The sequence below is a fragment of the Oryza sativa genome, chromosome 5 (assembly GCF_034140825.1).
Source record: "Oryza sativa Japonica Group chromosome 5, ASM3414082v1".
Lineage (NCBI taxonomy): Eukaryota > Viridiplantae > Streptophyta > Magnoliopsida > Poales > Poaceae > Oryza > Oryza sativa.
Window position 1 is genome coordinate 28,030,664 of NC_089039.1, and position 12,769 is coordinate 28,043,432.

Below are 12,769 nucleotides of genomic sequence, written 5' to 3' on the forward strand. Positions count from 1 at the left end.
AAAAGAGAACTTTTTAAGACAAGCCACAATTTACATACTTAGTACGGTATATTACAGAGATAGGCAGAGATGCCAGCCAAAAGGATAGGGATAGTCATCAGAGATTCAGAGCTACGAGTTTCAGGCAAAGATGCATAGGGAAGATCCACCCAACTACACTGCAGAAATGCTATCTTTCCCAGGTTGGGATAGTCATCAGAGTTTTGAGCTTCAGGCTGAAAAACAAGATTGGCTGCCACACAGATCGGCGCAAGATCAAAACCACGTGTTGACAAGATTGGTAATTTGTAGTGGATACAATATCAAGTGCAACTCCAGATAATATATATATGAGAGAATTGATGAAAGTATCACACAGGAAGCATTAAGCAGCCTGACTTGATCTTTCAAAGACAAAATCGACCATCTACAGATTGACACAAGACAACCTCGTAGGCAAAATGGCTGTTTTACAATACGCCACAGATTTCACTACACACGTAAATAAACTAATAGCGGAGATACTTCAGGTAAAACACTGCACCCCTCAGCGGAAACTTGCTACAGCAAACTTGGTCCACACATTTGCTGTCCAGATGATGAAAGCTCGGGCAACTATTTGTTCTGACCTGTCTGTTCCAGTGATCTCGGAGCTGCAGGGACACAGAAGATACTTCAGACAAGGACAAATCAATACATATTCGTTAAGGAATCGATGCATTAAGTTATCAAGAAGTTACGGTCAAAACCCCATAAGAAAAATGCTGCTAGCTAATGAGAGAGCATCCACCAGTGTTCCCAAATATCAGATACCAATGGAAAATGATGTTTAGATATGCCTCTAAATATAAAGGCAGATCTGTAATACTTAGTTGCAGAGTTCCAGGTCATCCAGATTAAGTCAAAATAGTTTTAGGCTTTTAGCATTTTAGCAATGTGGACTGATCCACCTTCAGCCAAATCACTAGTGATTTGTTGCAATAGACGATGCATAAGGCGTGCAGTTATATTTGTATTCTGTATTTTAGGAATATACCTCCAAAGGCCAAAGAACATGTTGTATTTGTTCACTTGCTTTATTCCAAAATCAAGGATACAATCAGACTTGTGTCTTCAATTGTAGGACTGGTAAATTTCATGCGATATCCTCACCCTTTTCATGTCTTATGTCTTACCGAGTTACCGTTACTCAAGTTATCTGAGGCTATGCCAATAAACATCAATGAAAAATTTAAACATGTGACATAATTTATTTGTAATTGTACAGGTACAACTAACCAGCAAGGTCCAAGTTATCACCAATATTAGCATAATGCGCATCTCAATGGAAAAGCATGTGAATGCTTGAATGATTAATTTGTCTCATGAAACCTTGAAATCAAAGTATGGCCAAGTGCTACAGATATTGCACATACCCATTCCAGCAGCATCTGAACCTCTCATGATCCGCAGTTTCCGACAACTAGTAGTAAACAAGCTGAAAATGATGTACAAGATATTAGATGGTAACCAAGAATGATTGTAAATAACTGCTGAAACATCGGGAAAAAAAAACATGGTAGCTCAGTCAAACAATTCATAGGTCATATTGAACTTGTGAACAATTGTCTGTTGATATACGAAACAGTGTAGTACTGAGGGGTGGGAGTGACACATTTTTATACAAGATAAATTTTTATTGGTAGACTGTACAAACTCTTGAAATGTGCCAACTAAAAGTATGAAAAAACATTGCCCATAGAACTCGAACTTTCTCAAAGAGAACAATCAAAATTCAGAAAGGATTTATAATTCTAATTCATACTGAAGAGTGAAACTGGAGTACTCAGAGAACTCTAGAGAGAGAGACTTGAATAAACATTTTACACGAGTCCATCTAACTTTTCAGCAAGTTACAGGGCATTGGTTTGCATAATTTTAGTTGACTCCAAATATCATCATAAGTGTTAGTAATGTGTTATCGAGTTCAAACCACTAGAAGAAGTAACATTATTGGTAAATCAAGCTCCCATCATACACTATCAAGATCTCCTAACTACAGTTACTGCATCAACAGCAGAAGAATACTGTTATCTGAATGTCTGAACGTATTCTATGCAAGACAAGAATGCCGCAAGAGAAAATCATAAAAACCATCACAATTTAAATAAGATAAGATGCATGATCACAAAGTTAGAACTCACTCCCAAGGAAGATCACCAACAAGCATCCAGTCAGCATCCTTGTCTTCATAGGTAAGAACATACTCTTGGTCCTTAAGGGCATCAGCCCTAGAACCATCAGTCAGCCTGTCTCTTTTTGATGTTTTATGTGAACTGCTCCTACCTGTATTGCAAAACAAGTCAACCATTAATATGTTTCCTGGATATATGTAAAATACAGACAATAGAAAGCACTTTTGTAGTTGAATACACACGAGCGTCCCAAAATCAAGGTATACATGGGCTTAGTAAAAATGGAAATGCTATTTCAACTTACACAAACATACAGTGCAAACACAATAACTGTGTCAAAATATCGGTAAAGTAAGCAAATCAAATTTTAAACAAACATAGTTACCACAAGAGTTCTCTTTTTACTAATGGACTTCATTATCACTTTTCTATTGTTTCACCGCCGCATAGGAAAACAGGGTTTAGCATCTAAGCACAGCACTTATTGTTCTACGGTTAGTTCTTGGCTACTTGACTCAGATGAAGAAATATGCTTAGTCAAAATAATCTGGCAACTGTAGTCCAGCTAGACCAAATCCACTAGTAGCCATGCATCAGCTTCCCCTTCTATCATTACATTATTTTAGAACTCCGAAGATCTTCCAAAAGCGAGGAAAAAAGACATGGATTATATCAGTCTTTTTATTAGATAATGGAATATTTCATTACACAGAATATCTGTCTTAACTACATATTTAATGCACACAAAATATCGTTCTATTTCATCAAACTAATGCACACAAATTGATTTTTTTTGGATAATGGAAGTATAACTTACTTCCAGTCTATGTACCAAATAAGGATGCACGCAATGACACAAGTACACAACCAAACTAATTGGCATCTAAAGCTACATGCAAAAGAAAGCAAATTGAACAAATCTACAAAGAAACAAACAGAAAACAGAAATACTCACCAGTGATAAAGCAGCTGAACATCTTCTCAAGAGCAAGTGAAAGATCTTCATAGCTTGAATAGGTCTTGAGGTCAACCTTCCTAAGGTATGGGGCTCCATCCATGCTAACCTTAACATAGCAACATCCTACCTCACTTTTGCCTTGGTCTTCCCCCTTTGTCTTTGTGGCACTGGCGGCCAATGTATTCTTCCGGTAGCTTCGCACAGGTGGCCATCCAACAACTTGTGCCCTAGCGCATAAACACATACTATCAGACTAAATGTTTCAGAACAAAACATATATCTAGTGACATATGATCTTCAACTAACCACCAACTTCATGAAAAAATTGAACTCAGGTCCCTTGAACCCTTCAAGACCTGGTTACAAGTAGTTTATTACATATCTCTATCCTAACTCCTAAGCAGTTTAGTTATATCACCTGAGCAACAGTACCAGTGCAGGTGGAAAATCAAGAGAGGCAGCACCATTTGGTCACAACACCTGGTTATGTGACAATTTTTCAACAAAGCTCGAGCTTTTTCCAGTCAGGTGGCGGTTTTACCAGGAATCTTTTTCTTCCGTGTTCAGTTTAGCAAGTACCCCCTCCAATGATGAACATAAAGCGCACGTGTGTCTCAAGATTCAAACTTTATAACTGTTGACTAACAATTAGCACAGCAAAATATACTATTACTATGTATTTGATCATTTCTACATTCCAGAGAAAATAACCATGAGAACTAGTATCAATTTAATTGGTCACTACTGCTCCTATTTTAACATCTAGAACTAATGAAGCGCCATCAAACCAGCAAATCAAATATTCCTATATTTAACAAGCTATAAATTAGCCCAGAGAGCTCTAAATCAAACCAACTCAAAACCAAACAGGAGCACGCATGCTTACTTGGCAGCTCGCGGAGCTCCAGCAGCAGCTTCCCCCAACCCCTTCTCCTCCTCCTCCTCCTCCCTCACGCCCCTCTCATCATCACCGGCGGTGGCAGCAGCACGACGGCCCTCGGATCGGTCGAGGGAGTCGACGAACCCGCGCTTGGCGCCGCCCCTGGGAGGAGGAGCAGGGCCGAGCGTGAGCGCGGCGTCGACGACGACAGCCTCCGCCTCAGCGCGGGCGGGCGACTCCGACCCCGGGAGGCCGAGGCGGAGCGCGAGGTGCGCCCCGACGACCTCGGCGACGGGGGTCGACGCGCAGCAGGAGGAGGAGGACGAGGCCGGGGACGCCGCGAGCCCGATGTAGTCTCGCGCTTCGAGCGGCGGCGGCATCGGAATCGAGAGATGCACACGCAGAGAGGAGAGGAGAGGAGAGGAGAGGGGGAGAAGAGGCGAAAGCGAATGTCTTTTTGTTCTTCTCTTGGAGAAGGGGAGGAGAGAGCTTAAAGGGAGAAGTGGCCGACACGGGGAGGAATTGGCTTTCTATTTTGTCGCCCTTTTTTCGGGCGGGGTGGTTTCCCGGGTGCGCATAGTGTTTGCGCCATTTTTATCCTTTCCCAGAGTAGACTTTAGTATAAACGTGTGTGACAGAGCATCTCCGCTGATGACCGTTTTGAGACCCTGAAAGTTTGACCATTTGGCCCTTTCAGAAATACATATTTCATAACTAAACCTTCACGAAAACTTTTGTTTAAAAAAATCATCGGTTTTACGTTAATATCAATAGCTAGCAACATCTCAGCACAAATAAATTTGGTGGCTTGACGCTCGGACTTTGCCACATAGGCACTAAGGCACCTCATCTACCCTAAGAGCCAATCACATTGGCACCGACCTTATGAAAGGTCATAAAGTCCATTTTAGCGATATTGGTGTTATGATGCAGTGGTAGGTTGTATCGCTTGTTGTGTTGAAACCCAAGCTCAAGTCCTATACCCAAGAAAGATAAAATATCATGCACAAAGCGTTGAACCTAGAATCTTATGAAATGCGGCCAAATACCACTGGACCACTTGTTGTATAGTGTGCGATTTAATTTAGCGTTATCCAAACCAGGCAGCAAAATCCCATCACAAGTAATATAAGATAGATGGCACTTTTTAGACGATGAACCTCAGCCTCAAGAAAGGGATAATGTTGAGATTGATTTCATTTTCTTTTAAGTTTTTGTTTTGGATCTATTTGTTAAATATGTTATTCAAAAGGATCATCCAATCAAAAATATTCATGTTTGAGATCAGGGTCGTTTGCCAAGTCAACAAAAGGCGAGTTTAGAGCAGTGACATGGTTCTACGCTTTGGAAGACAGGCGATGCTTGCATGTTAAGGATAGGTCGATAGTGAGTATGACATGAACAGACGTGCTTTATGGAAAATGCGAGATCAACACTCTAGGAGGGAAATTGCAGCAGCAGCCTCGGCCGTGACAAGGAAAGCTCACGCAGGCCGGTGGTTAATACACGGAGTACAGTAAAGCGGCTTGCTTTGGTTGCCGCGACAGGATCTTGGAGAGGATTCCCTTTTCAGTTTTCTAATCGAGAATTTTTCAGACAGCCGCTGCACACGCCACTCGATCTTCCCATATCGTCTTGAGTTCTTGACAGCTGCACCCATCGATCAAAACACACCTGACCGGCTGGCCCCCTCCAAAGTTTAAAGTTAAAACAAGAAATCTATACACATCGAAGTCCAAGCTTCTCCTTTCCTGTATAAGCACAGTTGGACATCACCGATTTGAGCTGTGGTTAAACAAGAAAATTGTTAAGATTAAGATGAAATGAGGACACGGAAAATAAAAGATTCTATGATTAATTAAGTTTTAATTATTATAATCTTAACAAATGGATTTATGTGCTATTTTAAGACAACTTCCGTGCATAAAGTTTTTACATGAAACACACCATTTAATAGTTTGGAAAATATGTTAATAGAAACCGAGTTAAAATCTACAAATAGGACTACTCCCTCCGTTAAAAAAAACTCAATCTAGGTGAGAGTATAACCCATCCTACGTCTTATTACCATAAATCTAGATATGAGATTATCCAGCTTAGTTAGATGGTGTTTGAATCTCCTGAAGATGAAGATGAAGATTAAGTGTTTCACGCAAAACGAGATGGTAATAACGGTTAATTAAGTTTTAATTATTAAAAATTTTAAAAAAAAATAGATTATTCATATAGAAAGTTTTCACACGAAATGCACCGTTTATTAGTTTGAAAAACATGCCACGAAAATTTTAATCTTCATCCAACTTTTATTGGAGAAAAGAAACTACGATAGGTCATATCCCTGACTTAGGCCCCCTTTGATTCAAAGGAAATTCATAGGAATTTTAAAGGATTTTATTCCTATAGGAATTTTTCCTATATAGCCATTTGAATCAAAGGAATGAATCCTATGGAATCATATGAAATTCCTATGGAATGCCTCTTCTCATGTAAGTTTTGGAGGAAATTTAGCATGAGGTAGAACCTCATGTTAAGAATCCTTTGAGTCTTTATCTCTCCTCAAATTCCTATCTTTTTCCTACGGCTCAATCAAACGGTCATTCCTATATTTTTTTGTGTTTTGTAATCCTCTGATTTACACTTGTATTTCTGTGAGAATCCTATGTTTTTTCTATTTCTCTTTTTTTTCATTCATATGATTCAAAGGAGCCTTAGATTAGTTTTTTTTTTTTTTTGAATGGAAGGAGGGGACGGTGTCGTGAGAAGCGGAGCGGAAGGTGGGGGCGGCCACTGCGTTGGGGCGCAGGGACAGCGAAGGGTGCCCGACACTCCACCCGACAGCGCCCGCAGAGACATCGCCACTCCACTCCCATTTCCGTGTACCCCCACCCCTCCATGCCGCTGCGCTGCCGCCTCTTCCACCACGCGCTCGTTCTTCCAACCCTCCTCCACCCCGCGCACCGCACGCTGCCCACGAGCGGCTCGCGCGCGGCGCGGGATGGTGCGGACGGCAGCATTGACCACCCCACACACACGACGCGCTCGCGGGCGGCCATGCCGTACGTTGCGTATCGCGTCGTCGTGCCGTGCGTGCGTGCGTCTCGGTTTGCTTCCGCGTTGGCGTTCGAGAGACCCCCGGGATGGCCGGAATCCCGTGGCGATTTTTCGCCGATCCAGCAGCGCGCGACGACCGCGTCGGGCTTGGTGTGGTTGGTTGGTGCCCCGACCGAACGGCCAACGATAATTATGCTGCTCCTTCGCTGCCATGCCCGCGTTGTTTGCGTCTACACGGCTCCGTCGTAGCACGAGTGCTAGTACTACTACACTACTACTCAATGTCGAACCATTTCTTTATGGGGAGGAGGGAATCATGGATCGTAATTTCATCAGCCTGTACCGCCACCGTACCAGCAGAGGCAGAGGCCATGTACTACACGTTGTAATTTGCAAATTGCAAAGGGTTAAGAGGTGGAGGTGAAGGTGGTGGTGGTGGTGGTGGATCAGATATTCATTCGGGATGATCAGATGAGAATTGATGGCGCTGCCGCCGGTGGCCTCTTGGCCGCGCGACAATGCCTGCGCAGGGCATGCATGCGCTAGCTCATGGATGCATGCAGCAACAGCAAGTCAGCCAGCCAGCAAGGAGGAGTATTTACTAGCCTGAGCCCTCTCTGGTCCGGGCCCTTCCATGCGTCCATCATCATGCACGGTGCTTGCCATCATGCCTGCCACCGCGAGCCCATTTATTCCTCTTCGCTGCAACTACTGCACCTCCCCATTTCGATTTCTCCTGCTAGAGTTGCGAGTGATAGTGCTTGCTCCTAATAGCAAGTTAATAGTATAGCCCACTACTAGTTTCAATTTATTTATATCTGATCTAATAGTCAATTTATATAATAGTTATTTACTATACTATAAATATATGGTCACACCTGTCATACACACATTGTGCCTTGGAGTCTGTACTGCAGCTGGCTACAGATCTGTAGCCCGCTGCTCTTCTCTCTCATCTTTTATCTCATTAAAATATATTTATAGCTGGCTAATAGCCCGCTATTGTACCTGCTCTAAGCTCCTTCTCACATTCACTCGTCACTGTAGCTGCGAGGACGATTGTCGACTGCAACAGCAAACCTCTAGTACCAGTCTATCCATGTGTACGTTTGGGGAGCTTCTGACGGCGGCAGCTTCTCTTAAAATCTTCAACTGCCAGAAGCTCCCTCAAACAGTTTAGATTTTCATCCAGATTTTAAAAAGCCGTAATTATAGAATTCAAAAAATGAGTTAGAAACCAGAAGCTGTGTTTACCAGTTTATCTAGATTCTCACCAGCTGCTTATCAGAATCTTAAGCTTCTCCAAACATGATCATATGTCTATACATAGGCTGTGTATAGTGCATTCCCCTCTGTCCAAGAAAAGGGACGTATATCCTCTTATAGTACAATGAATCTGGACAGCCCTTATCGGTGATATGGGCCCGGGGGTATCACGTCTAGAGGGAGGAGGCCGCCCTCAAACCCACGTGGCTCCCCGCGAGGGGGGATCAAGCCGGGGGTGGAGCGGTGGCTACCCCCACCTAGTTAGAGGGAGGAGGCCGCCCTCAAACCCACGTGGCTCTTCCCGAGGGGGGTCGAGCCCGGGGTGTTGGGCGGCTGTCCCCTCCTAGCTTGGGGTCAGGCAGCCCCCCAACCCACGTGGCTCCCCGCGAGGGGGGATCAAGCCCGGAGTGGAGCGGTGACTACCCCCTCCCAGCTAGAGGGAGGAGGCCGCCCTCAAACCCACGTGGCTCTCCCCGAGGGGGGTCGAGCCCGGGGTGTTGGGCGGCTGTCCCCTCCTAGCTTGGGGTCAGGCAGCCCCCCAACCCACGTGGCTCCCCGCGAGGGGGGATCAAGCCCGGAGTGGAGCGGTGACTACCCCCTCCCAGCTAGAGGGAGGAGGCCGCCCTCAAACCCACGTGGCTCTCCCCGAGGGGGGTCGAGCCCAGGGTGTTGCGGCGGCTGCCCCCTCCCAGCTTAGGGTCAGGCCGCCCCCAAACCCACGTGGCTCCCCCTGAGGGGGGTCGAGCCCGGGGTGGCGTGGCGGCTACCCCCTCCTAGCTAGAGGGAGGAGGCCGCCCTCAAACTCACGTGGCTCTCCCCGAGGGGGTCGAGCCCGGGGTGTTGTGGCGGCTGCCCCCTTCCAGCTTGGGGTTGGGCCGCCCCCAAACCCACGTGGCTCCCCCCCGAGGGGGGTCGAGCCCGGGGTGGCGCGGCGGCTGCCCCCTTCAAGCTAGAGGGAGGAGGCCGCCTCGCTTGGGATCGAGCTGCCCCGATCCCCTCCACGTATCAGCCCACATGTACAGGGTTAGGTGGGCGCGCCTAACGCCCACCTAACTGCATTTAAAGCGGTCTATGCAACCGCGCCATGCCGCATTTAATGCGGCGTGCTGCGCATCTGACCAGTCTGTGACCGGTTGAATGACTGATGGGACGGCGACTGTGTACCCCCGCCCTGTCATTGTGTCAGGCGGCGAGCGGCGTGCTCCATCCCGTCTCATCATAATGATAAGGGGCTTCACAGCCTCTTACCCCGGTCAGAGCTGGTCCAACCACTCTGAACTGACCCGGGTTCCCGTTTTCTGGTGTGAACGAGAACCCGGAAGTCCTCATCCATTAAATGGCGAATGACAAGGGCGCCCTGCATGATTTGATGGGCCCCGTGTAGCAATCAACGTGCAGATAGCTTCTGGGCTAAGGCAAAGACATGTAATTAATATAGAGAATATTTTCCCTTCTCCCTAGGTAGCACTCGCAGCACATGTGGTATCCCCTTAGAGTATAAAAAGAGGACCATGCCTAGCGAGGAAGGGGGATCGGACTGAGGATCCCTGAGTCAAAGCTTGTCTAACCCTAGCTTGTATACCAGGGATTCAGGGACTTTCTAAGCACAGAAGAATCATACACATAGGAGTAGGGTATTACGCTTCATAGCGGCCCGAACCTGTATAAACCTCTTTTGTCTCATCGTCTTGGAGGAGCCTCCGAGATCAAGATCACACACAGTTTCGCTCACTAAATCCTCGAATCTCACCCGCTGCCCCCGGCCGAACTCTCAAAGGAGGGCCTCACAGCCTCCCGCTAGAGAGGGTCATCCCTCGACAGCCCTAGTTTGGTTGTACTAGGTTCGCTATCCTTGTAGTATTAGGAGGTACCACATTCTTTTTTAGGTTGATTTTTTTTATCGGAGTACTACCATGACAAACCAACTGGATTTGATGTAAGCATAACAAGAAAACAAAAAACGTTTTGACCCTACTTAGGCCCACACCTCAGCCTCCGTGCCATGCATACTCTGTCGAAAGCAACCAATACGAAGTGAGGCTTTCACTGCGTTTCACTAATTAATCGCATTGATTTGTCCCTAGTAGTGGGGGGAGGTTTTCATTTCAGGTGGAACGAAATGCATCAATCGATCGAGTGGATCGGGTCCAGTAGTCCAGCACTCCAGCTGAGCTGCATTCCCCAAATCCTCCTGCTGGACTGCCGGCAGGCAGCTGAGAGGCTGAGGTGGTGTCTAGAAATGAGGGACTAAACTTTAGTCACTCTCACAAAAATATAATTCCCTAGGGTAAGGACTTACTCTCTCCGTTTTGAAATGTTTGACACCGTTAACTTTTTAGCGTATGTTTGACCGTTCGTCTTATTCAAAAACTTTTGTGAAATATGTAAAATTATATGCCTACATAAAAATATATTTAACAATAAATTAAATGATAGGAAAAGAATTAATAATTACTTAATTTTTTTGAATAAGACGAATGGGTCAAATATGTGCTAAAAAGTCAACGGTGTCAAACATTTTAAAACGGAGAGAGTATGTTTTTGTGAGAGGGAGTAAAGTTTAGCCCCTCCCACCCAAAACCCCCTGAGACGAGCGAGAGGAAAGCCCGTGCAGCGGCAGCCATGATGACTGCCTCTTCTCTCCATTTTCCCTTTTCCAACGCCCACTGCATCTGCTTGACCAGCCACGGTGCCTGCCGAATGGGACGCCCCAGATAAGCCGGATTGTTCGTTTGGGCCACGACACGCACGCGGGGCCTGCTTCGGCCGTGCTGTTTACGGTCAAACTCATGACTGACCACCCACGGGCCACGGATCGATATTACCATCATCTATCTCTTCGTGACTTTGCCACTTCAGACCTTGTTTTGGGAGCTTCTTGAAGTAGTAGCAATTCTTCCCAAAATCTTCGGCTCTCTCCAAACAATCAGATTATCACTCTGATTATGAAAATCTGTATCAATATAATCTAGAAGATGAATAAGGTGCTGTTTGAATCTACTGAAGATGAAGATAAAGATTAAATATTTCACGTAAAACGAGGTGGTAATAATGTGTGATTAATTGAGTTTTAATTATTACAAACTTGAAAAATGGATTAATCTGATATTTTAGAGCAACTTTCATATATAAAATTTTCACATAAAACACACCGTTTAGTAGTTTGAAAAGCGTGCCATAAATATCTAAAATTTCATCCAAATGTTGTTAGAGAAATGAACGCAGCCTAACAAGACAGAAACTGAAAGACCTATATTTGTTCTAATTCATATTCTAGCAAATGCTTCTCAAAATTTTAAGGCTTGTTTGGAAAGCTTCTAGCAACTGCAATTTCTTTCATAATCAAAAGTTCTACTAAAAGTACATCTTTTTATCCAGTTTATAAGAAACTGTTATTGAAAATCTAAAAAATAAAATAGCAACTAGAAGTTGTATTTCTTAGATTCTTCGTATTCTCATAAGTTAGATAGTAACCTTAAAATGTAGAGTACCCTGTTCCACCATACGTCGTTAATATAATTAGAAACATAGTACAAACGTAAATGCTTATAATATGCGTACACTCATATTTGTGAACGCACAAACGTCCATTCAACTAGTCAACAATGAGGGGTATGTTAGAAGAAGAAGAAGAAGAAGAAGAAGAAGAAGAAGAAGAAGAAGAAGAAGAAGAAGAAGGAAAGAAAGAAAGGGTGGAGGAACTGGAGTGAAATGCTGTTGTTTGTGGGCCTAAATATGTATGGGCCAACTGGCCTGGATCGAAGAAGCAGGGAACGAACAAAGTGGAATCCGAACAAAGTTGACAAGGCCTGAAGCCCTGAATTCAGCGGTGCAACGCTTGCCCAGCGTGGACATGCACTCATCTAGTCATCAGGCTGGTGATCAAACTGACAATTATTCTCGACCTGCCTTATTAGGTTGCTGGTGGTACTGAACTGAACTACTGAAGTACTCTCACGCAGTCACATCCCCATGTTCATCGGTGTGCTTTTGCTGTTCTGCCCTTCTCCATGTGCAGTGCAAGATGTGATTATGTTAGGTCGCCAACTAGATGGAGGACCATCCAACATCGATCCATCTATGTTGCAGACATAGTTTTAATGTTTAATTAATACCAAACACAGCTTGATTGGAATGAGAAACACATGAAATTTCAAGAGTCAGGAGATCGAGTGAAAATACTACGCATAGGTAATTGATCTGGGACACCAAAGAAATACTAAAATCAGTCTAAAAGTTTCCTCTTTTTTTTCGAGGTAAAAGGCCTACTAAAAGTTTGTCTAGAATCTCTCTTTTTTCATAACGAAGTGGTTGGTAGAAGTCACATCAGCTAATGGGATTAGTTAGAACACTAACTTTAACTCGGTGTTTGTTGAAACCAACGTCAACACCTAATCATATACTCCTACTTGTGGCCCCTAAGAGCAGGTACAGTAGCATGCTATAAGCCAGTTATAAACA

The 12,769-nt window shown here is 44.5% G+C and overlaps 1 protein-coding gene across 2 annotated transcripts; it reads right to left on the minus strand.

The window, feature by feature from the left end:
* Positions 1 to 245: 245 nt before the first annotated feature.
* Positions 246 to 4,495, minus strand: LOC4339588 (auxin-responsive protein IAA19-like). 2 transcript variants are annotated; one of them, NM_001402630.1, is made up of 5 exons: positions 3,998 to 4,495; positions 3,109 to 3,338; positions 2,163 to 2,304; positions 1,395 to 1,456; positions 246 to 632 (listed from the first exon to the last, which is right to left on the minus strand). In NM_001402630.1, exons 1-5 carry the CDS (start codon positions 4,369 to 4,371, stop codon positions 595 to 597), a joined length of 846 nt encoding a protein of 281 aa, NP_001389559.1. In that variant the 5' UTR covers positions 4,372 to 4,495; the 3' UTR covers positions 246 to 594. The 2 variants fall into 2 exon arrangements, 1 of the variants encoding a protein (NP_001389559.1); NR_175296.1 differs by having other exon boundaries at positions 404 to 632; positions 1,016 to 1,456; positions 3,998 to 4,454.
* Between the last annotated feature and the right edge of the window lie 8,274 nt (positions 4,496 to 12,769).

Excerpts from the sequence above, each read along its gene's own strand:
- LOC4339588 (NM_001402630.1), bottom strand. The coding sequence starts at position 4,371 with ATGCCGCCGCCGCTCGAAGCGCGAGACTACATCGGGCTCGCGGCGTCC. Across the intron at positions 2,305-3,108 it reads GTTCAGCTGCTTTATCACTG|GTAGGAGCAGTTCACATAAA; the intron begins GTGAGTATTTCT and ends TTTGCAATACAG. Across the intron at positions 633-1,394 it reads TTCAGATGCTGCTGGAATGG|CTCCGAGATCACTGGAACAG; the intron begins GTATGTGCAATA and ends GTGTCCCTGCAG.